Here is a 26,580-nt window from a genome sequence, read left to right as displayed (position 1 = left end):
CAACCCCAGCAGGCTACCACCTGGTCACAGACTGCCTCCGCAAGCACGCCTGTCTGTCTAGTCTACCTGTCCATTCCACATCTGGGAATTTAAGGACCGGAAACTTTTCCCCTACTGCACAGCAGGAGCGGGGCTGGTCTGGCTGGCAGAGGAAGCGGAGGGCTAAGGAAAGCCCACGGGGTGGGGAGCCCTCCCTCCCTCTCCCTCGCCTGCTGGAATGTACTCAGAGCAAGTTAGTGGCCTTCTCACCAGTGTGGACCATTAACGTGAGGGCAGAGGGGTGCTTGGGGGGAAAACGCAGTCTGGTCTGGGTTCCTGGGCCCCCCAGGCTAGATGAACTTCTTGTAGAGAGAGTGGCCCTTTGGGCAAGGGTCTGGGCCAGGCAGGAGGCCAGGTTCTCTGGGACCCTAAATCTTCCACAGGGGCCCTACCGGAGCATTCACACCCATTCTACAAAGAACACCAACAACATTTATTTACTACACAGGATAGAGTGGTCTGGGGTCCCCGGGAACATGGGAGATACAGTTGGGGAACAGGCAGGGCTGGAAGAGTTCATGAAGTGGTGCCCCCTGGGAGGGTCAAGCCCACTCCCACCGCAGCCATTTTCCATAGGATAGTGAGCATCATGACCCCAGGCAGGGCAGGCCTTCTGCAGCAGACCCTGGCTTGGAGCTCACTTGGTTGGAATCTCCTCCATTCTCAGACAAGCCCCCTGGGATGAAGGGGGTGTGGGAGGTGCTGGAGCCGGGTTGGCAGGCCTTTCAGTTGTCCTGCTCCTGCATCCCCAGCTCGGTCGCTCCAGCTCTTCCCAGAGCTTGGGGACAGTCTTTGAAGCCTGCAGGGAAAGGGGGACAGCAGCAGGTGGGCATGTCCCTCCTGCAGGCTCCTGGCAGCTGTTCTTTTTCTGGAGGAGGTGGACACCAGCAGCCATGGCCACAGTCTGGCTTTGGTCCTCTCTAAAACCTTCTCTCCTGACATGTCCCTTTGTCTCCTACCCTAGAACCAGCTACTTCCAAGCTCTGGTCTCCAAGGAAGGTAAATGTTTATAAGCTCAATGACAACGGCCTTGAAAGACCTCAGTTCCCTCACCTGTTAGCCATGTGGCTTGAATCCTGTGCCTTAATTTAAGAAGGTGGACAGCTTACCCAGCATGCACAAAGCTCTGGGTTTGATGCTGGCACTGTATAAAATGGGTGTAGTGGGACACACCTGTTATTCCAGCACTTGGGAGGTAAGACAGGATGATCAGGAGTTCAAGGTCATCCTTGGCTACATAGTGAGTTCAAAGAAAGCCTGGGATATCTGAGGTCCTGTCTTTAAAAGGGGTTGGGGGTGGTTGGTTGTGGTGGTACACATCTGTAATCCTAGCACTTGACTGAGGCAGGAGGATGCTTAGTTCCAGGCTAGCCTCGGATATGAACAAGAGGGGGAAAAATTACCCTGCTTCATGGAAATTTCTCAAGGGTTGGTTGGTATTACAGCACCTCATCAATATGACATGCTCTATAGAGGGAAAGGAAAAAGGACGGTCTAGCCTGATCTAACCAAGCAAAGCCAGGTCATAGATGAGGAAACGGAAGCCCAATCTCTAGCCTGAAGAGACTCTCCAAGTCACACAGCAGCAAGCAGTCAGAAAGCCAACTATGTCCCTGGGTCTCTTTCTATATGTTCCTCCAGTCTAGCCTGCCTATCCCACCTCAGGGGCAGGAGAGCTCACACCTTCATATCTTGATGACTGCTCTTTGCTCCTTTACTATGGCATCTGGTCCTGAGACCTACACCACTATTGAGAGAACCAGACCACCATCCCCTAAAGACCACAAGGCTTACCTGCTTCTCACCTGCCTTGGGAACTTAGGGTATTAAAGATGCTGAAGGTATTGGAGTTGCTAAGGATACTGGAGGTGTAGGAGGTACTGGAGCAACCAAGGATGCTGAAGGTGTTGGAAGTACCAAGGGTATTGAGTGTACCACAGGAGCAGGATGTTTCTGGGCGAGGTCCTCAGGAATGTAGACAACACTGTTCACTTCTTCGTGAATCTGTGGAGAGAGGAAGCTACTTTCAGGGTCCAGTCACAGGCAGGCTCTGGTATGTCGAGTGGAACTAATAATGGTGCTGGGGGTAAACCAAAGGCTGCGAACACTGTGTGGCGAGTGCCACCTTGTGGTCATGTTGAGGATCGACTGCCGAGAACACCCCTTTACAGCTTAGGATGGGCGCTGTCTGGACTGGCACTGTCCGGGGTGCTGAGGCATGGCAAGAACCAAATAGGGTCCTTGCCCCACAAGAATAATAACTGGGCAAACACTGGGTGGCATAAGAGTTCAGACTGCACTCTAGTTTCTTATAAGCACATGAGGGGGCCAGGAGGTTGCACCCATTTTTGAAAGATGAGCAGTGTGGCATGTCAGAACTAGAGCTGCATCCCAAAGTAGAGCAAGGGAATGCGAAGACTGGAAATGGATCTGGGAAGTAAAGTAGGGGTGAGGCAGCTCAGCCCTGCCTTCTCACGGCTGTCTCACCCCTTCCTCCGGGAAGACAACCCCGGGGTGCAGGGACAGCTTTCACTCCCAGCATTTACATCCCCCCCCCCCTTATCTAGTCGTGCTGAAAGAATACGGCTGGGAGAAGATGTGACCTTGGCATTGATGACAAAGGTCATAGCAATTCAGGATGGGATGGGGGGATGTCTCAGCAGTTCAGAGCACTTCTCATGCAATCATGAGGACCAGAGTTCAGATCCCAGCACCGTGCAACATGCCAGGCACCTGGCACATGCCAGTAACCCCAGTTCCAAGAGGAGTGGAGACAGGAGACCCACTAGGGCTTGCTGGCTTCCAGCCTAGCTGTGAAAAGTGTGAGCTCCAAGTTCAGGGAGAGACCTTGCTTCAAAGGACCAGGCAGAGAGTGAGAGAGGAGCTTGGCGCCATTTTCTGAATGCATAGGTACATATATCTGTATGGGCACATATGGATATACACTCAGACACAGACACACAGAAAGACAGGTGATGATAGGCAGACAGATGGTTCATAGACAGATAGACAGACAGATAGATAGAGGCAACTCCTATTTTAGGTCCATTTTATTCAAATCTCTCTCTTTTTCTTTTTGGGTTTTCAAGACAGGGTTTCTCTGTGTAGCCCTGGCTGTCATCCTGGATCTCGCTCTGTAGACCAGGCTGGCCTCGAACTCACAGAGATCCGCCTGCCTCTGCCTCCCAAGTGCTGGGGTTAAAGGCGTGTGCCACCACCGCCCAGCTCTCCAGGTGTTTCTAGTTGTGGTGTCTTAAATTATGTTTGTGTGGGCTTTAAAGACAGGATGAAAACAGTCATGCTCAATAAAAGAAAAGTTTATTAAGAATAAGCTTTTAATTAACAGCACAGAGCAATCTGTATGCCAGATAGGAAAAGCGGAAGTGGATAATCAAATCTCAGGGAGTATGAAAACTCTACACAGACAAAAGAATGAGAGGAGAGGAAACACACCCAAGAGTGTTAGTGGCACTTCAAGGAAGGTTGGTTTTGTTTCTGCAGTGCGCGCGCGCGCGCGCGCGCGTGTGTGTGTGTGTGTGTGTGTGTGTGTGTGTGTGTGTGCATGTGTGCAGTGTGTGTGTGTGTGTGTAGTGCATGTGTGCAAGTGTGTGTGTGTGTGTGTGTGAACCCAAAGCTTTGTGACTTGTGTTCTAACACTGAACTACACCCTCAGCTCCTTGTAATCATATTCTTGACATGTTTCTCCATTTCCAAAGCTTTCTGTAATGAGCTTCTAGTAATTTTGTAATTTAAAATAAGCAGATTCAAACTGGTAAGAGACTCAGTGGATACAGGCTCTTGTCACCAGGATGATGACCTGAGTTCCATCCCCAGTATACAAAGCACTCACACAACACACACACACACACACACACACACACACACATACACACTCGAAATAAAAGAATAATGTAAACACCTGCAATAATGGATTGTGGATTGTGGTGAAGAGAAACCCTGATACCATTGGAGGCCCAAATTGTTTTTAAAGAAAAAAGAGTACTGGGCTTGCAGGGTGGCTCACTGGTAAAGCCTTTTGCTGTCACAACTGATGACCTGAGTTCAATTCCTGGGACCTACATGGTGGGAGAGAATTGACTCCTACAAGTTTTCCTCTGACCTCCAACAGATGTGTGCCCACACACATACATACACACACTTGTGTGCACACAAGAGAGCAAGAGAGTGAGCAAGTGACACACACACACACACACACACAGAGACAGAGAGAGAGACAGAGACAGAGAGAGAGAGAGAGAGAGAGAGAGAGAGAGAGAGAGAGAGAGAGGCAGAGAGACAATGAGAGACAGTTCTGCTGTCCTCTGGTATTTTACTTCCCGGAACACCTCAGGCTGGGTTTTGTACTGACAGGCTGAAAGTGGTGGAACATGGCGGAATTCCACTTCTGAACCAGGCTCCCCTGGGAGCTTGCCCATCGGTGAATCCCCAGCCCTTCCGAATGAGCCCCCCCCCCCCCCCCCCCCCCCCCCCCCCGCTGGCAGTCTCACAAGGTGATCATTATGGAGTCTGAAGTTGGACACCACACTGACTCTTTCAACAGGATGAGAATCTCCTGGGAGGCTTAAAAATACCCTCACGTGTCGGAGCCCTGCACCACCAGAGCAGTGGGACCCAAGCTGCTGGACGGAAGCTCTGAGCTGCCCCAGGTGACTCTCAGATGCCAGGAAGGGTAAAGAGCCACCAGCCTAACAAGGGAGATCCTCAGATGAGGCTCCGGTCAATGTCACCCAGAAGTTGTTAGTACTTCTGGGGAGGGTGGCTCGCTTAAAAAAAAAGAAGGAAGGAAGGAGGGGAGGGAGGGAGGGAGAGGGGAGAGAGAGAGAGAGAGAGAGAGAGAGAGAGAGAGAGAGAGAGAGAGAGAGAGAGATGTATATGTCATACCAGATACCAGGCTGGCCTCAAACTCACTGTGTATCTGTGGATGACTCTGAACTCCTGATCCTCTTGCCTCTATCTCCAGAGTGCTGGAATAACGTGGTGCTGGCAATCAGCTCGGGAGCACTTCACCCGCTGAGGGAGAGCCCCTGCCTTTGCTACTCTGTTTGTTGAGGCAAAGCCTCACTCTGTAGCCCGGGTTGGCCTCAAACTTGTGGCTATCCTCCTGCCTCAGCTACACGGTGACACCGCGGCTGTTAGGGCCGGGGACAGACTTTGGAAGTTACTGCTAGAATACAGCTGGCTGACACACCAGAGTAAGGCCCCGTGGCAGGCTGCTCCCGTGACTCCGTCCCCAGAGTGTGTAGAGAGAAAGGTATATCCAGCCTTCTTGGGGCCCCCAGGGGAAAGAAAGACGGGTAGGGAAACGTCTTCCACACACAGGAGACATTATACCCTACATCGATGTCAGCTGAAGGCAGGGTCGGGGCGTGGGGAGGGGCGGGTAGAGCTATCCTTATATAGAGACAAGTCTCCAGAAACTACCTCCCAGTAGATGGTATCCTCAAAGCAGTTCTCATCAGCCGCTTGTCCCCAGAACGGCAATTTCAAAATGAGTCCTAAACAGATTGGGGGACACGATGGTCAGAAAATACTCTCTGCTTACCCCAACTTTTTCCCTCAGATGGATGCCCCCCCCACGTTCCCAGTCCCACAGCAGACAATACAGATATCAGGTATCTCGGGGAGACCCAGGCCCACCCTTAAGACATGTTCTTGGGTCCCCCACTCAGTGAGTCCCCCACCAGGACCCCCTATTTTCTAGTGTAGCCGCTCTGACTCACCCACAACGATGCCGCCCACCAGGGCCATGGCCAAGGTCAGAAGGAGGCCGAATATCTGGGAACTGCCTTGCATTTTCCTGGTCTCATCTGCCTTATAGGCCCCAAAGCCAAATGTGTGGACTATCCTGGGGTAAAGACAGGAAGCAAGGGAGGGCTCCCCGGGGAGGCCAGGGAACTGATTAGCGCTACCTCCTGGATGTGCTCTTAAAACCCTAAGCCTCCCTCCGCCTTCCCGACCAGATTGTTCCTCTCTTGAACCCATGGTGGCCGCTCTGAGGGTGGGGAGAGGGGCCGGTGAATGGTCTCGAGTGGAAATGAAGAGGGGGGAAGACACTCTTGGTCCCTCCCACAAAAGAAGGACTGGAGAATGGAGGAGGAAAACCCACTCACAGCTCCTCCACATTTACCCTGGCTCTCCGTACACATCAGGGGAGGAGTAGGCCGCTGTCACAGCACCCACGATGCTACCTATGATGCCAGGGATGCCATGCAGGTTGTGAATGCCACAGGTGTCCTGGATGCGCAGGCGGGACTCCAGGAATGGCTAGGGGGAGGAGGGAAGGCGGCATTGCTCAGGCTGTGGCTGCGGCAGGGGCATGGGGAGGCCTTCAAAAACACAGACCCAGTGTCCCCTAAGCCTCGCCCCCTCCGTCTCTCCCGACTTTCAGGAACATAAACTCCCCACAGCACCCCCAGCCCCAGCCCTAGGGTCCTCACCGATAGGTATGCGAATCCTAGGGTGGAGAAGATGCCACAGAAGAAGCCCACGATGAGGGCGCCGTAAGGCGTGAGCATCATCTCCGCGGCTGTGCCCACGCCCACCCCGCCTGCAAGCGTAGCGTTCTGGATGTGCACCTGGGCAGGGTACGCAAAGTGTGCAAGCTCTCAGTTCCCTTCCTGGAGCCGTGGCCTGTGCTCACACACCTTGCACAGCTGGGAGCTGGGGACAGCTCAGAGTCTGCCTCAAGCAAGCCAGGAGCATGCAGAGGGCGTTGGCCTTGGCCCAAGCTGAGTATAGCCACTTCGTGTGCTCTGCAGGCAAGTCCCCCCACAACCCCCAGCAGGCCTGGACATGTTCTGCACCCACGAGGCAGTGTGCTGCTGGACACATCCATGGGTCCTAAAAAAACCCATCTGCACATTTCCTTTTTCTCCATGGCTACCTGTGGGCCAGTGGGCATATCTGAGTGCAGGCTGTGTCTACACCAGGTATTTGTGGGCCCCTGTGCATGCCCAGCTGCTACCAATGTTCTTTGTCAGCCATGGCAGGTCCTGTGCTGCTGGCTCCTCTAAGTGTGTGACCTGGGACAGCTTTAAAAAAGTCCAAGAGGGGGGGGGGCTGGAGAGATGGCTGTTCTTCCGGAGGTCCTGAGTTCAATTCCCAGCAACCACATGGTGGCTCACAACCATCTATAAGGATATCTGGTGCCCTCTTCTGGCCTGCAGACATACATGCAGGCAGAACACTGTACACATAATAAATAAATAAATCTTAAAAAAAAAAAAAAAAAAAAAAAAAAAAGAAGAATCCTCTTGCCGGGCGGTGGTGGCGCACGCCTTTAATCCCAGCGCTCAGGAGGCAGAGCCAGGCGGATCTCTGTGAGTTCGAGGCCAGCCTGGGCTACCAAGTGAGTCCCAGGAAAGGCGCAAAGCTACACAGAGAAACCCTGTCTCGAAAAACCAAAAAAAAAAAAAAAAAAAAAAAGTCCAAGAGGCCAGTGGTGTCAGGAGGATGAATGAAGACCTGGTAGAGGGGACACACACACACACACACACACACACACACACACACACACACTGGCAACTCTGCTAGGCAGGCCTGATGGGACACTCAACCAGCACTGGCTAATAGCATTTCAGGCTGTGGGGAACATTTGGCAGGGATGACCCACCGTGAACATCCAGGTTTGGGTGTGCCCATCTAGAAGCTGCCTACCATGAGGAGGTGTAGGCAGGGCATGGCAGTCAGATAGGTACCTCCCCCCAGAAGCCCTCCTGCTCACCATGTCCAGCTTGCCCTTCTTGTGAATGATACTGGACACTGCCACCGTGGTTAGTACACTGGCCGCCAAGGAGAGGTAGGTATTGAGAGCTGCTCGGTGTTGGGTGTCTCCGTGGAAGGAACTGGCTGAATTGAAGCTAGGCCAGTATATCCACAGGAAGAGGGTGCCTGGGTCAGAACACATGGAGGACAGGGGCCAGGAGAGGGGGTGTTAGGCCAGGCTCACAGAGCCTAGGCAGAGGCCCTGCCTTTCAGCTCCAGAGATGTCCAGCTGCTTCCAACCTATGAGCATCACTCCCACTCGGGCTCCTTCTAGAAGGCTCTTCTGGCCCAGCTCACCTAGATCCCACTGGGCCTCCCATACCACTTCACAAAGCCTTCTCTATCTCCCCACCCCTAGGGCTGGTTACATGCCCCCCACGCTTATAGCACCATATGGGAGAGTCGCTCCCCCTCTGTAGACAGATTAGCTGGTGGCACTACCATCTCCCAGTCTACAGGGCGATGGAAGGAAGGGCTGAGTCTCATAGACATCATATGTCATGGGGACCAAGTGCCCAGTTCTTGTTGCCCCTCTGCCTTGGGGTGTTCCATGAGGGAGAGAATTGGACACCCAGGACTCCAAGTATCGACAGGTTGCTTCATTCTGCCCCTCCTCCCAAAGAACCAGTAGTCACCCACTGATCATGTGGAGATCAGGGGTGATCATGACAATATTCACCCACCGCGGCAGACCCTCAGACATGCGTAATCGTCCTCACCCGTTTACAGTGGTCCTCACCCACTTACAGTGGTCCTCACCCACTTACAGTGGTCCTCACTCACTTACTTACAGTGGTCCTCACCCACTTACAGTGGTCCTCACCCACTTACAGTGGTCCTCACCCACTTACTTACAGTGGTCCTCACCCACTTACAGTGCTCCTCACCCACTTACAGTGCTCCTCACCCACTTACTTACAGTGGTCCTCACTCACGTACAGTGGTCCTCACCCACTTACAGTGGTCCTCACCCACTTATAGTGGTCCTCACTCACTTACAATGGTCCCCACTCACTTACAGTGCTCCTCACCCACTTACAGTGCTCCTCACCCACTTACAGTGCTCCTCACCCACTTACAGTGCTCCTCACCCACTTACAGTGCTCCTCACCCACTTACAGTGCTCCTCACCCACTTACAGTGCTCCTCACCCACTTACAGTGGTGGTTCTTATTCGTTACGGGTGCTCCTCTCTCCACTCATCATGGTGACCTTCACTCATCACGGCAGTCTTCCAACCACTCAGAGTTGTTCTGATCCATTCATAGCCGTTCTGACCAATCACAGCAGCCCTCACTGGTATGGCAGCACTCCCCCACCATGGTGGCCCCCACAGACATAGCCGACGTCGCCCACCATGGCTGCCCTTACCAACACGACAGCTGTTAGTTCTCACCGATCATGGCAAAAAGGTCCGAGTGGTACACAGAACTCTGTCTCTGCTTGCTCTGCTCCAGGTTTTTCCGGTAGAGGATCCAGGTCACTGTGAGCCCAAAGTAGGCGCCAAATGTGTGGATGGTCATAGAGCCCCCTGCATCCTTTGCCTGGAGTGCAAGGGGCCTGTCAGGGCCTGGCACACTTCCCCCCTCCTTCCTCACCGTCCTCCCCACCCCACACATGTGCACACATGTCTCTGACCCCAGCTGTGGAACACAGAGCCTATCTCCCTGTCCCACTGTCCTTTTTTTTTTTTTTTAATCGTGTGTGTGTGTGTGTGTGTGTGTGTGTGTGTGTGGTTGTTTTTTGTTCGTTTTGTCAATTTGACACAAACTAGGGTCATCTGGGAAGAGGGACCCTCAACTGAGAAAATACCTCCATCCCACTGATCTATAAGCAAGTCTGCAGGGCACTTTCTCGATGGAGGAGGGCCAACCTTGGGTAGGTGGTTCTGAGCTGTGTAAGAGAGCAGGCTGAGCGAGCCCTGGGAAGCAAGCCAGGAGGCAGCACTCCTCCATGGCCTCTGCTTCCGATCCTGCCTCCAGCTTCCTGCCAGGACTTCCTTCCATAATGGACGACTGTCAAACAGAAGTCCAAGCCAAAGGAGCCTTTTCCTCCCCGAGTTGCTTTTCATCGTGGTGTTTCATCACAGCAATAGGAACCCCAAGACAGTGCCCACAGCAGCCAGTCGAGCAGAGGGAGGCAGGGATGCTGGCTGGCCAGTCAACAAAACGCCAGGGCCCTTTCCTCTTGTCCTCTCCTCTGCCCGGTGAGCAGCTCTGGCTTTGACTGCCCGTGGAGGGGAGGCCTCTGGCCCATGAGGCTGGTGGTAGCGCCTCTGCTGGGTTGCCTAGCCCTGCAGCCTGCTCCCCTCTGCCTGCGGCCTTCAGCAGAGCTCAACAGAGCCTCAGACTCTGAAATCTGAGTACGTCTGATGCACCGGCCAGGCGCGGGGGCAGACAGCATCCAGACATACAAACAGGCCCCCAAGTGCTATGAAGAAAACAGACAGAAGCCCTGTAAGAGCCCTGCCGGGGAGGGACACCACGGAGGACGGCAGGCCGCGCCTCTCCGAAGTAACATTCAGATTGAAACGTGGCTCGTGAGAAGGAGAACAAAGATGGCTGCTCCGGGGGATGAGAAGACAGCCAGGGTAAAGTATTCACAGGCTCAGGCTCCGTGCCATTGGGGGCATAAAGGAGGTCACAGTCAAAGAACAGTCCATGGTGGCCGAGCCAAGCCTAAGCTTGGGGGCGGGGCGGCGGGGCGGGGGCGGGGCGGGGGCGGGGCTGGAGCCAGAATTTGTAGAGTCAAAGTTCGATTTTATCCTAAGTGAAATGAAAGCTGCTGGTAGTTCTTAATCGAGGGAGCGGTCTTCTGTGTCTGGTGAAAAGCCTACTCTGGCTTCGGGCGGACACTGGCCTGCCTTAGAGGAGAACAGAGTCAAGCCTGGGCATGAGTCAGAGATGAGCTAGTCGGTGGTTGAGTACTAAAAAGGAATGGCACAGGGACTGAGTGGAGTTTAGAGTCGTCTAAACTCCTCCCCCAGGGGAGGGGGTGTGCCAGGCTGGGTTCAAATGTGGAAGCGGAGGCCCAGAAATGCATGAGGTAATAAGGTGATGCATAATGATATCTCCTCCACACTGAGGCACCAAGAAGGTTCCCGAGAGTCAGAGGTCTATGGCGCTGTCAGCCAGTTCATGGAATCAGCCAAACCCAAAGCACAGCACTCTTGCCACAGCCCATGTGAATGGCATTCCTGGGGTTGTGGCATTCACAACCAGTGCTTTTGTATAGGGTCACTTCTCTGGGATCCCTCCTGGCAGATTTATCCTCAACGCATTGAGTTTTTTCCTTGGGAGAAAGATCTAGGGATGTATGCCTGCCAAAGTATGTGCAGGAATGTCCCACTCTTTCCATCTGATGGAAGAGAAAGGAAGTAGAAAAACCAACCCAAATTCAGAGAAGGCCTGCTCTGCCCAGACTAGTTAGGTAGACAATGATTTCGCTAGGGAGGCATCATGATTCCTAATTTGTAGATGAAGAAACTGGGATGCAGGAAGCTGAATGGCTTGCCAGGTTGCACATATCCACAGACCTTTCTTTCTTTATCCCTCTTTCTCTCCCCCAATGTCTCCCTCCCCCTCCTAAGCTTTGCTCACCTCTATCAGGTTCAGGAGGATATACTCATTCACTGTGAAGAGGGTCACTTGGAAGAAGGTCATGATAAGCAGTTGGACTGGGCTGATCTTGCCTAGAACTGCCCCAAAGGCCACACAGGTAGATGCCACACAGAAGTCAGCTTCGATGATGCTATAGAGAGACAGACCAGTGAAGAGCTGCCGCTACAAACCAGAAGTGACATGCCAAACCTTTGGTGCTCTGTGGACTGAGGCTGGTGGTTTACTCTTTGTGAGCCTCGGTTTCACTCTCGGTGATAATGGGCTCATCACAGTTAGGGCCATGTATGCGTAGTGTACGTGGTGAAAAGCCTACACTCTGGCTTCTGGTGGACACTGGCCTGCCTTAGAGGAGAACAGAGTCAAGCTTGGACATGAGTCAGAGATGAGCAAGACGGTGGTTGAGTACTAAAAAGGAATGGCACAGGGATTGGCTGGAGCTTAGAGTGACCTAAACTACCCCCCCCCCCCCCCCCCGCCTCCCGGGTAGGGAGTGTTCCAGGCTGGGCTCAAATGTAGGAGAGGCTCAGAAATGCATAAGGTAGTCAAATAATATCCTCCTCCACACTGAGGCACCAGGCAAGTTCTGGAGTCACAGTGCGAGCCATGCCTTCCCCTGGCAGCCTCATGCCTTGTGGGCAGCTTATGCTCAGGGAACTGAGTGGTCTAGCCATTGTTGTTGAGCAACCCTCGTACTTAGGGCACAACCCTGCCCCGTTTTCTGCTTGCCTTCCCAGAACCTCCTCTTACTGCTTCTGTTTGCCAAAAGTCTTCCTCAGTCTCTCCAATGTGGCCTCTGCTCCAGACCCTGAGTGCTCACTACACACTCACCCGTCCCTACCACTGCCATGGCCTTCTGGGGTTTGGGCTACCGGGTTCTTCCTGCCCCTTTACCCACAAGGAAGGGTCAGTGTCCACAGAAGAGAGAGAGGGGGGCCTTCCCACAGGAGGTAAAGATCGAGAGTAGTACTGGGCATAAGGAGGGGGCAGGAAGGCCCAAAGAAAGGATGGGGCAAAAGGAGGCACACAGTCTCTCCTCAGTGCTGAAGTGCACAGCCCAGCCACCCCAGCAAAGGGATTGAGGAGAAGTGGACATCTACTGCAGCCACACCATGCCCACACCCGCCAGAGACCCTGCTTCTGCCCACCACCCTGCCAGCAGCAAGGCTACCCTGCATTCTCAAGCAGACTTCCAGCGTGGCACCTGAGACCATGACAACTGTCAGTAGGGTGGGCGGAGGGGAAAAAGGATTGCTTCCTCAAGGCTGCCGAATATAGAGCAGATCCTCCTCATGTTCAAGGGTGTATGTAAAACACGGAATCAGGGTGAAACAATCTAATTGAGGGCCCGTCTGTGGAACGAGGGCACCTCTCAGAGGACACTTACAGAATGTCTCCTCCACTGCTAGCCTTGTTCAGCGCTGTGTCCGCAGGGTCTGGCTGAAAGGGTGCTGGGCGACTGAGTGCTAGTCACATGCCCTCTTGAACAGTCCCCCCCCACACTACAAAAGGTGGGTACTTCTCATCACCAACAGTTCACAGCTCTGATATGAAGGCTCAGGGAGGCCCAGTGACTTGCCCAAAGTTCTCCAGCCGCACCCCAAAGAGCCATCTGATGGAGGTGCTCTTTAGGAGGGAGAAAGAGGAAGAACAGAAAAGTTGGGCGTCTGCTCGTCGATATCGGGGAGGTGGATCTGGGTACCACATTTTAAGGGTCTCAGGGAGGCCTGAGCGGAGGTCAGAAGTATATCCACACCTCTAGACTCACAGGCCAGTTCTGGGGACACCAGGCTCATCCCAGTCTTGGACTCCCAACACTGGCTCCTGGCCAGTAGCTGGAATCTAAATCCCCAAAAGCCAATTTGCCCAGACTCTATTTATCAAGTGACCAGCTTGCTGAGTAAGTAGCTCAGCTCAAACTTGCTAACTCAGAGTTTGTAACCACTCTTTCGAGAAAAAGAAAAAAATTTATTTTCCTCTTGTGTCATAGCCTTTCTTCGTAGTGGCTAATTAGATTATATAACGGGTGCATCCATACTTCGGGCCGATGGTACTGAGGATATCTTGTGCATTTTGAACTTGGGGGAGATAGGCTTGTCACCGTCTGTCCCGTTTCTTTTGTGTGTCACTAACTGGCTTGAGTGGCTGATCTTTTACACGTTTCATTTTCAAGCGTCTGGCTGATGACACTTGGCTGGTACTCTACCTGTAGCAGCAGATCTGGTGGTTTGAGTGAGAAATGGACCCCAGTCACTTGAACTGTAGGTTCCCAGTTGGTGGTGATGTTTGGGGAAAGTAGGAGGCGTGGCCTGATGGAGGAACTGCGTCACTGGGGGCAGGCTTTGGGAGTATTTAGTCTCCACCCTGTTTCCCCGCTTGCAGTTGATCTTGCGATCCCCCAGCTTCCTGTTCCTGTTGCTAAGCCTTCCGGTCATGGTGGACTCCTGGGTCCAAAGCCCTAATAAATAAGCCCTTCCTGCTACAGGTTGCCTTTGGTCATGGTGTTTTATCGCAGCAACAGAGAAGTATCTAATACAGCAGAGACTTGCCCTTTGCGTGTGGTTTTAGATCCGTTTGCTCCTGCACTCTTTCTGTGGGCTTGATGAGCAGACTAACGAGTTCCCAGCGCCACTGGCGACTTTCTGAAATAAGAACTTTCCCCCGCTATAGCCAAACGCCTCTCTCTCTCTCTCTCTCTCTCTCTCTCTCTCTCTCTCTCTTTTTTTTTTTTTTTTGGTTTTTTCGAGACAGGATTTCTCTGTGTAGCTTTGCGCCTTTCCTGGAACTCGCTTTGGAGACCAGGCTGGCCTCGAACTCACAGAGATCCGCCTGCCTCTGCCTCCTGAGTGCTGGGATTAAAGGCGTGCGCCACGCCAAACATCTCTTAATGTTTGCGTAGCTAGAAGGCCATCTGAACTGACTCCGTGAAGGACACGGCCGTAACCTGAAAGTGGGTGCAAACCGGGACCTGTCCTCCACCGTTGGGTTCCATGAAGTCCACAGCTGCAAGTCCAGAGGCCAAGGTGTGAGAGAACGGTTTTGCCTGTTGGTTTTTGACAAGTTGGTTTGCGGGGGATCTGTTATGTTATTGGTGCTGTGGTGGGGTGGGGAGGCTCAGAGAAGGCCGCTTCACTGTGGAGGAAAGTGAGGTACCGGGTGGGAAAGGGCTGGTGACGCTCGTCACAGAAGTCACTTAGAAGGCTGCAGGTCGGAGAAGGGGCTGGTGCCCCACCCTGCGAGGCCAGTCCAGAAGGCTTCACCGGGGAGCCCGCACACTCGCGCCAGCCTTCCAGCTCTTCTCAATGCTCATTCTGCCCAGAAGAGGTGGGGCGCAAGGAGAAAGGGGCTCCATTTGGTGGAGTTCCCTGATGTCCTCCCAGCGAGGAGCCTTCTGAGGCTAGCTCAGGCATCTGGCCCTCCCTCCCTCCTGGGTCCCTGGGGTTGTAATTTCAGTGTGTCACGAATGAGGGCTTGGGCCCTTCCTTCCTCTTCTTGAGAAAAGACTATCCTCCACCACGGGGAGAGAGACCCTCCCGCAGTACCTGACTAACATTACAGCCTTCACCTGGAGAGTAGCGACGGGAAAACAGTGTGTGGGTACCACCGCTGCAGGTGTCCACCACCGGACCAAGGTGTCCTGAAGGAAGAGCCACCTCATCCCAGACCCTCAGAGCCCACCCTCACCATCACTCTTCTTCCTGTCCCTGCCCACTCCCTCTCATCCCCCAGCCTCACCGCCTCTCCCTCACTGCACCCGCACCACCATCCCGCCAGGCCTTCTGATCCTTTCCCAGTTTTGCTGGCCCACCCACCCGCCAGGTCCTCCCTGTCCCCAGAGGACCCGCCCCAATCCAGACCCTGCCCCGACTCCTGTGGCACGCCCTCTCCCCCCTTCTCCCCCAGGATCCACCCCCAGCCAAGACCCGCACGAGATCACCGCTCAGTCTGCCTGCGCCCCCTCCCCGCCCAGGGCGCACCCCGCCACTGCCGGACGGCCCTCCCCGCCGGACCCTGGCCAGCCCATCCCGCCCGCCCGCCCGCCCCTCGAACTCTCCGGGACTCACTTCTTGACGCCCAGGATAATGTGGCCTCGTTCGTAGAAGCGGAACCAGCCCTGCATGAGCAGCGCCCACTGGATGCCGAAAGCTGCCAGCAGGAAGTTGAAGCCCACGGCGCTGAACCCGTAGCGCTGCAGGAAGGTCATGAGGAAGCCGAAGCCCACGAAGACCATGGCGTGCACGTCCTGGAAGCCTGCCGGGAGAGCGCATTTGAAGGGCTCTGCTGTCTAGAGAAGGCCCACCATGACTTTGAGTCGGACAGGCCAGCACAGCCTAGGACAGCTCAGTCAGTGCCAGAACCAGGAGCCCGGGCTCCCTGTTCCCCTTATCCCTGCCCGCCTCTTCCCTGCAACCAGACTACAGCTGGCTGGCAGTAACAAGAGGCCTCCTGATTGGTACAAATAGGCACTACCCTCACCTTAAGGTTCTCTGGGGGGAGCCAGGGGACTAGAGGTGGGTCCCCACATTAGACCCTTGGGTTATAGGGTCAAGAAGAGGACTGAGAGCACCCTTGGGAGATGACAGTTTTCTTGTTCCACCCTCCCTCCGGATGGCACACTGCTGGTCCACATGGGTGGGCAGCTAAGCTTTCGATGTGTTTACCTCCCCCGCCCCTCCTGGTTGTGGACTACAGGGCCTTCACTCCTGTGCTTTATCAGTGAGTTTCTTCCACAGGCCCTGGGCATTTGGATTCGAGGCTAAGCTATGAGTTTTTACTCAGGGCCCAGAGTCTCGAGCACAGATCACCTGAGGTCATGTAGTCTCGCTCTCTCCACTGTAACCCTTTCCTCAGGGAGAAGAGTCACTGCTAATATGAGTCAGCAGGACCTTGGCAGGCTGAGCACAGTCGCACATGACTACTCATGTCCACACCCCCCCCACCACCACCTCCACCAAATGCACTTCCTCCAACCATGCTGTGGGAGAAGTTATCTCTCTCCCCCAGGCCTACACACACACACACACACACACACACACACACACCAAATGCACTTCCTCCAACCATGCTGTGGGAGAAGTTATCTCCCTCCCCCTGGCCTCCCCCCACACACACACCAAATGCACTTCCTCCAACCATGCTGTGGGAGAAGTTATCTCCCTCCCCCATGCCTCCCCACACACACACCAAATGCACTTCCTCCAACCATGCTGTGGGAGAAGTTATCTCCCTCCCCCAGGCCTCCCCCCCCACACACCAAATGCACTTCCTCCAACCATGCCATGGTGTTCCATCTTCTGGATGGATGGCTGTTACCAAACAGATGTGGGGCTCAGCACGTTTTATAATGCCACCTCACAGATGTTGCAGAGGTTAAATACAGATGTGTATGAAAAGTTCTTGGCAGAGTGTGTACCCATATCAAGTGACCCAACTGGGCAGTTGTCTTATCTATTATTGCTCAAGCATTGCCTCAGTTCCAAGTCTGACCCGACTTCTAACTCAGTGTGACCCCGGCAAGCCACTTCTCCATTCTGAGCCTGGGTTTCTGATAAAACTATAGGGATGAACTAGAATGATTTGGGAAGGGCTAGGGTGATCTAAACTGTTCTCTGAGCACTAATACTGCTTGCTTTTAGAGCCCGAGAAAACAAGAGAAGGCAAAGAGCTTTGACAAGTGAAAACTTGAGTGCAGTGGCACACGCCTTTAGTCCCAGCACTCGGGAGGCAGAGGCAGGCGGATCTCTGTGGGTTTGAGGCCAGCCTGGTCTACAGAGTGAGTTCTAGGAGAACCAGAGCTAAACACAGAGAAACACTGTTTTGGAGTGGGGGTGGGGTGGGAGTGGAGCCCAGACAAGTGAAAACCGAATAGAAATAAGACACAAAGGAACCATGGATGCCACAGGACACAAAGAGCCAGACAGAAGGGCTCCCATTGGCCTCATCTGGGGCAATTGAAGCACCAAAATAATGGTTTCTCATAATAAGTTACAGTCATTTACATACAGGAATCCGTGAGTCCAGGCTGATAATAAATAGGTAAAAATGGACAGGGTAACAAAGGGGGCTCTTGCCTGCACTAGAATGCTGAGAATCCTGCTTAAAATATGGGGAGAGAGCTAGGACTGGCAAAAATCACCGTTTTCACAGCAACAGCTCAATGAGTGATGCTAAGTGCAGAGGGAAATTCCAAGAAGAGCAGGGCTTTTGCCCTGTCTCAAAGGTTCTGCCAACAAATGACTCATTGGTCTCAAGGGAGGAACAAACAATAGTAATTGCAGAGAGGAAAAATTAGGTTACATATTAACTGGGGGAATAAAAATTAACATGTCCAATGGTGGCAGAAGGACATTGTGTGCCTCCAGATGGGACATTCTAGAAAGGATGTGTCCCCTAGTATCCCCCATAGGGTGCTCTCCCTGAGACTGCAGGGACAAATTTAATAATGAAAAACAATTGGACACAGAACGAGGAGTCTATTGTTCAAAGGTGTTGAGGCCGAGGCAGGGCACAATGGCGCATGCCTTTGTTAGCCCAGGGACTCCGGCAGGAAGATGGCAAGTCTGAGGCCGGCGTGTGCCTTGTAGTAAGACCTTGTCTCCAAAACAAAACGAAACCATAGTGGTGAAGCTGTACTCTTGGAAATTATCCAAGTAAGTCATGGAAAACAAAGAAAAGATTTAAAAAAAAAAAAAAAACAAAAAAAAACGATTCCAGATGAAAAGATATGCCAATTATACTTAAATACATCTGCACTGGATTTGGCAGACAGAGTATGGGGAAGAGCTGAAAAAGGTTATTAGGTCAGCTGAGAGAACTAGGTATTGATGGCGGATTAAGGTACCTCGCCCACGTGGATGTATGAAGTTGAATGGTGTTGTACTGGAAGCGAATACTCCTCTTCTTGGTAAATATGCTAGAGTGTGCCAAGGGGAAGACTATGAGGAATGTAACTGGCCCTCCAAAATAGTGTGTGTATGTGTGTGTGTGTGAGTGTGTGTGTGTGTGTGTGTGTGTAGCTGGAGAGAGAAAGCAATGTCCAACCTGAGTCAAAGTGTATGCAGCATACTGTGTCTCTCTATTTTAGCAGCTTTTATAAATTTGAAATTATTTTCAAAGACCAAGTTGAAAAAGAGAAAGGGCAGGCAGCTCCAGGGCCCTGCCAGGCCACCTGCCTTCTTTATGCCGCCCCCATTTCTACCCTCCCTTCTGTGTGCAGCTGCACTGACCTCCCTCTGGTTCCCAGTCCCACAGCGGGGTCTTTGGTGTTCGCTTTACTGGAGGGCCGTTGCCGAACTTGTCTCCCTACATTTCTCAGAATAATGCCTCTGCACTGAGAAGCCTTCTGACCACACACTTTTTTTTAAAAACAAGGTCTCAGTATGTAGCTGTCCTGGAACTCACTGTAGACCAGGCTGGCCTCTAACTCACAGAGATCTACCTGCTTCTGTCCCCTGAGTGCTGGGATTAAAGGTGTGCGCCACTACACACAGTAGTGAGCACCTACTTCAAGGCAGCCTGTCCCCTCATGGTACCTCATTTCCTTCCCAGTCCGTTACAAAGTGAGGTTGTATGTTTACTTGCTTGTCTAATCCACTAAACCATAAAGCTCCAGGAAGATAAGCTGTGCCTGTCCTGGTTACCAGGGCATTCTTAACACCAAGGAAGAGTGCCAAGGGGGACCCTCCATGATATTCTCAAGAGTACAGCACACTGGCTACTCTTACAGGGGGCCAGGGTTCAATTCCCAGAACCCAAATGATGGCTCATAATCATCTGTGACTCCAATTCCAAGGTATCTAACACCCTTTGGTCTCCGCAGGCATTGTGCATGCAAGTGGTGCCTAGACACATATGAGTCAACACACACACACACACACAAACACACACACACACATACACACTAACACACAAACACATACACACACATACACACAAACACATACACAAACACACACATACACACACACAAACACACACACATACACACAAACACACACACACACAAACACACACACACACACACACACACACACAAACACACCATGATACTGTGTTTGTATTAAAAAAAAAAAAAAGACTACAGCCTCACTACCTTTCCTTTGTAGCCAGCTGGGCGCAGTCAAGGAGCAATGGGGACAATTTTACAGTATGGCAGGCCTGTGGACCCTCACCTTCTAATGCACAGGGCTGACGAACCCTGGAGCCCCTGTAGTCTGGCAAGGTAGGATGAACAATGTCTTTGTGGAAGCAACCTTGACCTTGACTTCTCCTATCTGTTCTCATCTGTCTCCCACCCCACCCTGCCCCAGGCTTCCCCGAGGCTCAGACACAGGCACTGAACAGGAGTATCAGGCTTTCCTGCTCATCCAAGGATAGAAACACAAATGGACATAGGAAAGCTGACATTCTGCACCCCATCAGAGTGAGGATGGTGCTCTGAGCCCCGTTCGGGGTTTCAGGGTTATTCGGCTCTGTGTGTAAGCGCCAAGGTCAGAGCAAGCACATCCTGGCTGGGTAGTTCACTAACTGTATGGGCATTTCCTATATTATCATGTCCCCTGCCTTATCAAGTTACCAACTGTTGTGGGAAAAAATGGAGCGAATGCACGCGGAGCACCGTAAAAGACGTGGTGGTTATTCTGGGAAGAACTGGTGTGTGACAGAGTAAGAGCTCTGCGAAGGAGAGAGAGGCGGCATGTTCGGATGACAGTCCCCCAAGCAGGGGGCGGAGCTCAGCGGCACCAAGACAGGGCCGTTGACACATTGGGAGCAATGGCAGTGAAGAGGTCAAAGGTTAAGTGCTGGGTGCCATCCTGGCTGTGGTGAGCCCAAGACAACCAACCACCACAGAAGAGGCAGGGCCTGAAGCCTGAGAGAACCAACTGTCACTGACTAGCATGCAGGCCCCCAAACGGCTGAATGTGGGAGTGAAGAGAGAGACAGGTCGAGCCCCGCATACCAGTGTGCCTTAGAGCTGGAGGACAGGAAGGGAACACTGGTGGAAATGTCCTGTCAGGAAGCAGGGGCCTTTCAAGAATGGGGGGGAATCCAGATCCCAGTGGCACAGAGGCCCACACAGGCAGAGACAAGCAGATGGGCAGCAGGGCACACCTGCACACCCTGAAGCTGCCTTGGGTCTCCCTGGGTCCCAAGAGCAGGCATGAGAGGTCCTGGGTCTTCCTATCCTTCCGCCCCACCTGGACCCTCTCATTCCAGCCCCTTGGGTGCCCTGTCCCTTTCTGTCCCTCTCTAGAGACATAGCTTTTCCTTGGACACCTCCCTTCCCTTTTTTCTTCTAATTTGGCCCTGACTTAGTACTGAAAGCATCCATTCATCAAATTCTGTTGCCTCGGGTTCGGTGCTAACGTTAGAGATCCAAGCAGTAACCACGTGGAGATTCGGTCTGTATGACTTCATCCAAGGCATGTCCCCTCTGGTCTACAGACAGCTACCCCAAGAGGTTCCTGTGGGGAACTTTTTAATGATGGAACCCCATCAAAGCCCCGGCACAGGCCATCGCTCAGTCTTATTAGCAGGTGTTTCTCGTTTTCGCTGTCAAGAGTGACCAGGTACAGGCGACTCACCGGTAAGAGGAAGCTGGCCGGCCTCTGCCCTTCTCCCCAGTTTGGGGTAAATCAACCCCAGTCTAATGAGGCAGATCGGCACACCAGTGACCAACCATGTTAACTTCCACAAGAGGGCGCCATTACATAGCTGTTTCCACTCTCCCACACCGGGCCTCCTCTGCTCCTCTGCAACTCTCCAGATGAGCCTTCCTCAGCCAACGTGTTCAACCAAAGCTCCTAAGAGTTTCCCACCCCAGCGAGTGGCTGAAGGCCCTGTCCCCACCTCTACTATATCATCACACTAAGGGTGGGGCCCTGGAGGTACTGGACATCCATTTCCTAGAGGCCAACCCCGCCTCACTTGTTTTGTGGGACGACGATGATGATGATGATGATGACGACGGTGGTGACGGTGTGTAAGCGCCAAGGTCAGACGACAACCTTTGGAAGCAGGTTCTCTCCTTCCATCCCGGGTTACAGAGAACAAATTCAAGTGCTCAGGCCCGTGCCGCAAGCGCCTTTCCCTACTGAACCCTTTCACCTGCCCCTTGCTTGTTTTCTTAGACACCTGTTGGCAGTTGCCCAGTTCTTCTGGGACACCAGCACCACACAGCGTCCTGCTGGGGGCAGCAATGGCACAGAAAACTCCAGAAAGCAGGCGGGCTGCGCAGGAGAAGGGCGTGGCTCCATCCCTGCCTGTCCCTTCCTGTGCCACTGTCCAACTCAGCACTGGGCTCCCGGATCCACATTTCTTCCACTGTAGAATGAAGAGAATAGATTTCCCGCCTGACAACAGGCAAGCAGCACACAGGAGCCAAGAAGAGCACAAAGGAACGTGAAGTCTACGATCGCTCTAAGTAGTACCGGGGACACGTTTCTCAGCCAGAGCTCTAGCCAGATGCTGGGCCTCCATTTAAACATTACGGCGGAGTGTTCAGTCCCTTGTGGAGGCCCCACGTTGATTAGGAAACAGAACCCTAAAAGCCTTGAGTCCTCTTAGACACTCTGTACTTTACAGCATAATCCCACTCTACACAGGGGCAGTGTGAGGCTCAAGGTTAGGTCACCAAGTGAAGGATCTGACCCAGATGTTTCACTGAAAGATGCATCACCAGGCTATGCTGACACCTATTCTGGTTAAACAAGTTCTGATGGGACGAAACCGAGTCTGAGATACAAGTCCCTAGAGGACCAGGCAAGCTTGGAGGCTCAGGCCTCAGGAGACAGGCCCTTAGTTGTGGGAAATCTAGACATCCTCTACTTCAGGCCCTTTCCTAACACACGTCTTGACCTCGCTTGGTGTCTCCAGAAAGCTTCTGGGGTCAGGACCTAGTGGCGCTCCTTGGCCCAGCTTCTGCAGCCACAGCCCATGGTCACCCAAGGCTGCTATACCAGCTCGGAGGAGACTTCGCATTCAGCAGCTCACACAGCACTTCAGATCTTCAAGAGCATGAGGGCACGCTCCCAGCTAGCTCTGTGTCTTGTCTGGGAGGGGCTGTGGCTGGGGATGCTGATTTCAGGCCCTTAGTGCTGACCTGCTCGGGGAAACCAGGGATGCTCAGCAGGCCCCACTAAATCCCTTGAGTAGGAATAAGGCCCCCACAGCGCACCCCGAACAAGGTGCTGATGGCTGCAAGCCAAGAACTAGAAGACCCACAGGGGCCTGCCCTGCCCGTGGGAATTACCTGGTCATGCAGAAACCAGGCCCTGGGGACCCACCTGGCCGGGAAGCTTCATGCTTCTTAGTGCCTAACCACAGTCACCGCGGTCTAGGAAGCTCAAAGAGTGGAGCTGGGGAGAGGCGAAGGGTGAGATGTGGGGTGGGAGAGTCACCCAGGAAGATGGCTCAGACCCCAAAGTAGCTGCCTGGGCTCCTGGTTTCTTATTAGGTGACCTGTGTGAGACATGTTTGCTTTGTGGGTTTAGTTTTCTCATCTGTGAAATGGGGGGAGGAGTAGCGACGTCTCCCCTTGAGGGATGACAGTGATGATCAAGGAAAGATCCCATGCTTGACTGGATCTGCTTCTGCCACCACAGTACTTCCTGTCCTTGTCAAGGAACACTGAGTTACCTCCCACTTTCTGCTTCTGGGCAAGCGCTGACCCCCCACTCCAAATCTCTTGGAGTTAGAGACAAGGGCAACTAGGAGGACATGCTTGGTGTGGTTCCCTTCTCCCTCAGCATTCTCTCCCTTCTCTCTCAGAGTCCTTCTCTTAGGCCATTTTGAACCTCTCACCCCTCTTCCCAGGCTTCCCTTTCAGAGGTCCCTCGGCTGCCTGTTCTCTCTTTAGCAACCAGGACTTCCCATTGTCAGAGAGGGACTGTTTGCTCAGACCACCAGTACCACTGGCCTTGTGTGTCATGGGATGCAGTGTTCTGTTCTTAATAAATCTAGGAGTCCTTGAGGACCAGAGGATATACAACTTGTTTATCCAGAGAGACCATAAATCCTAATTCACTGGAATAGTCAGGGTTCACATCTTGCTCCCCACTCATGGCTGACAGCATCCCTGTGTGACCCTGTAGATAAGTAATTATGGAGTGATGGGAAAGAAGACAGGTAGGTGGCCCAGTGAAGAGGGACAGTATAGAGTTGGGGAGACTGAGGACTGCATCCCTTCTTAGGGGGCACGAGGTTCTGTAGCTTCCATTGTGGGGTCTTGATGCCCTACACCGCCAGGACAAGATAAAAGAGCTACAAGCACCGTGAAAGGGAAGCCTTGCCCTCACACGTCTCTGTGGGCTGGCTCTGGTGCCCAGATGTGAACAAGACAGCTGGAGATGAAATGGAGTAAGCCACGGATGAACCCTAAGCTCGCCCAAGTCCCCATTTGCCTGCCAGGTCCCCACACAGAAGAGGAAGGGGTTGGCAACATGAAGAGTGGATTCGCACTGTGGATTCTGAAGCCACAGCTTCAAGATCTCTTTTGAAGCACACAGCCCTGAGTGGGGCCCCTTGACTTCCAGACACGGAGATGCCCTGCTGCTGAGCATGCAAGCTGCAGAGGGAACAGAGGTTGACCTAAGCAGCCTTTGGAGAAAAGCTTCAGGGTCCCTTCGAAAAGCAATGGCCCATGGCCACATGAGCACCAACTGTTAGAACTGTCCTTGGCTGCTGGTTGACAGAGGGGACATTTAGAAAGCACAAGGGCATTGGCAGAGTCCTGGGCTGGCAGTCCAAGGTTGGGCTGCCTGGAGTGACCTTGGGCTGGCTGGCTCTTTATGCTCTCAGAGATGCCTACAGTCCTCAGCTGCCTGTGTTTAAAATGCTCTTGTGATCGACGGCTTTGTTATAAAGCGAGGCTTACCCTCCCAGTACTTCACACCGCTTCACACCCCTCCTGTGTGCTGGGTCCCACCATCACCCCTAGTCAGTAGAGAAGGAAGTTAGGGTTCTTTATGATTGGCATCTGCCTGAGAGCACCCACCCCAAAGCAGCAGAGCCATGGCAGAAAAGATGTCTGTCATTTCAGGGCCATATTCTTCTTCGTTGTCGTCGTCTTCTTTTTAAAAAAAAAAAAAAAAAACATGTATGCGTGCTTTGCCTGCATGAGTGCCTGTGTGCCATGTGTGTGCCTGGTGCCCACAGAAGGCAGGAGAGTGTATCAGATTCCCTCCCTGGAACTGGAGTTATAGATGGTTGTGAGTCACCACGTAAGTGCTAGGAATCAAACTCCCGTCCTCCAATGCTCTTAGCTGTTGAGCTATCTCTCCAGCCCCTACAGCCATATTCTTAACCATAGGATACAGAAAATCCCAGGGCAGGGGATTTTCTCCAAACCCAAAGGAGAGTGGGTGTTATGACCTCTGGCCCAATACCACCTGTGGTCCCACACACCTGTCTCCATAACAACAGTGGAGGGCCATCATGCCATCCTTACGATCGCTGACTTCGGATCTACCTCCTACTGAAGTGTATGGGAGCCGGGTCACCTGCTGGTTGGGTGATGGAGGTGGGACTCTGGCTTTGGGGACCAAAGTAGGACAGGGACATAGGAGGCGTCTGATGGCTGGGAGAGATGAAAGTTAAATAAAAAGAAAAGAACAACCCTAACCAACCAAACAACAAATAACAAAGACAGCCCACCTCTCCCAGGTGAGTGCCCCTACCAGACTTTCACAGCCAGTGTGAGCACGTCTGACTATTTCTCCAGGGACTAGTTGAGGTCGTAGAGTACCCTGGTGCAGAGCCTACTCTGGGACCAGCTGGGGACTGTGGGGCAGTATCGCCCCTCCATCTCCATCCTGCTTCAGAGTCAGAGGCAGACCTAAAGCGGAGCGCAGTCGGGCGGCAGCCCAATGGGAACCACCCGGAGACTCTGCAGGTGAGCCATAGGACTTACTCGGGTAGCGATAGTAAAAGTCGTTCTCAATGTCGCTGGAGATGTTCTTAAGCTTCTTCTCCAGCCACCAGCGGGCATCCGCCTGTATATCGTAGCGCACGAACACGCCGAAGAGAACCACCATCGCCACCTGCAGGATCAGGCAGGTGACGGGCAGCCGCCACCGGAGGTTGGTGTTCCAGGCCATGCTCCGCACCGCCGGCCACTCGGCACGCAGGGCTCCGAGGCTGGGGCCACACTTATAGGACCCGGGCACTGGGCGGGGCGGACGCGGAACAGCTGACCCTGGTGCCGCCCACGCGCCCTGGGCGCTACCCAACCGGCAAGAGGCCCGCGGGGCCGCCCCGAGCCCAGCGCCCCTGGAAGCTCGGGGTGATGGGAGCAAAGGCAGAAGGAAGAGTGCAGAACGCCCCAACTTATGCGCGTCCCGTCGATGACTGGCCTTTTCTTCCTTGTGTGGGTGAATAGAGCGAGAAGATGATCTTCAACGCTCATCCAGATCAGAACGGAGAATTCCCAGACTGGAATCGCTACCCACATCGCCACCGCTCCCTTGTCTGTTTTGTTTTTTGTTTTTTTCAAGACAGGGTTTCTCTGCATAGCTCTAGCCGTCCTGTAACTCGCTCTGTAGACCAAGCTGTCCTCGAACTCACAGAGGTCCGCCCAGAATACTCGGATTAAAGACGAGTGCCACCACAGCCCGGCTACTCCCATCCTTTTTGAGACGTTCTCCCTCTGCAATCGAGGCTGATTTCGAACACTTGGCAATCCTCCTGCCTCGGCCTTTTTATTTTGTCGAGGCAGGGTTTCTCTGTGTAGCCCTGGCTGATCTAGAACTCACTGTGTTGGCCTCGAATTTATAGTGGACCTCTTGTCTGTGCCTCCTAAGTGCTGGGATTACAGGCCTTCTGCTACCAAACCTGGTTTTTTGCTGTTGTTTTTGTTTCCGTTTGGTTTTGTGTCACTGTTTTTGAGACAGGGTTTCTCTGTGTAGCCCCGGCTGTCTTGGAACTGCTGTGTAGACCAGGCTGGCCTTGAACTCAGAGATCTGCCTACTCCTGCTTCCCGAATGCTGGGATTAAAGTCCAGCTTTGGTTCTGTTTGTTGTTGTTTGTTGGTCTTGTTTGGTTGGGTTTTGTTGTTTTGTTGTTTTGTTTTTGGCATCTTTACTCAGTAGCCAAGGCTGGCTTCCTGCCTCAGACTCCCAAGTACTGGAGTTACCAGCCTCTA

The 26,580-nt window shown here is 53.1% G+C and overlaps 1 protein-coding gene across 2 annotated transcripts; it reads right to left on the bottom strand.

Annotated features, from left to right (window-relative positions):
* Positions 1 to 448: 448 nt before the first annotated feature.
* Rhcg (Rh family C glycoprotein) lies at positions 449 to 25,657 on the bottom strand. Of its 2 annotated transcripts, none has more exons than XM_059272708.1 (11): positions 25,351 to 25,657; positions 15,506 to 15,692; positions 11,424 to 11,574; positions 9,221 to 9,368; positions 7,784 to 7,950; positions 6,498 to 6,635; positions 6,188 to 6,324; positions 5,781 to 5,905; positions 5,482 to 5,555; positions 1,834 to 2,043; positions 449 to 838 (listed from the first exon to the last, which is right to left on the bottom strand). In XM_059272708.1, the coding sequence occupies exons 1-10, from the start codon at positions 25,535 to 25,537 to the stop codon at positions 1,858 to 1,860; spliced, it is 1,500 nt and encodes a 499-aa protein (XP_059128691.1). In that variant the 5' UTR covers positions 25,538 to 25,657; the 3' UTR covers positions 449 to 838; positions 1,834 to 1,857. The 2 variants fall into 2 exon arrangements, with proteins under 2 accessions (XP_059128691.1, XP_059128698.1); XM_059272715.1 differs by having other exon boundaries at positions 1,845 to 2,043.
* Positions 25,658 to 26,580: the final 923 nt, after the last annotated feature.

The sequence above is a fragment of the Peromyscus eremicus genome, chromosome 1 (genome assembly GCF_949786415.1).
Source record: "Peromyscus eremicus chromosome 1, PerEre_H2_v1, whole genome shotgun sequence".
Taxonomy (NCBI): domain Eukaryota; kingdom Metazoa; phylum Chordata; class Mammalia; order Rodentia; family Cricetidae; genus Peromyscus; species Peromyscus eremicus.
The sequence above is the reverse complement of the archived record's forward strand: the minus strand, read 5'-3'. Positions and strand labels throughout refer to the sequence as shown.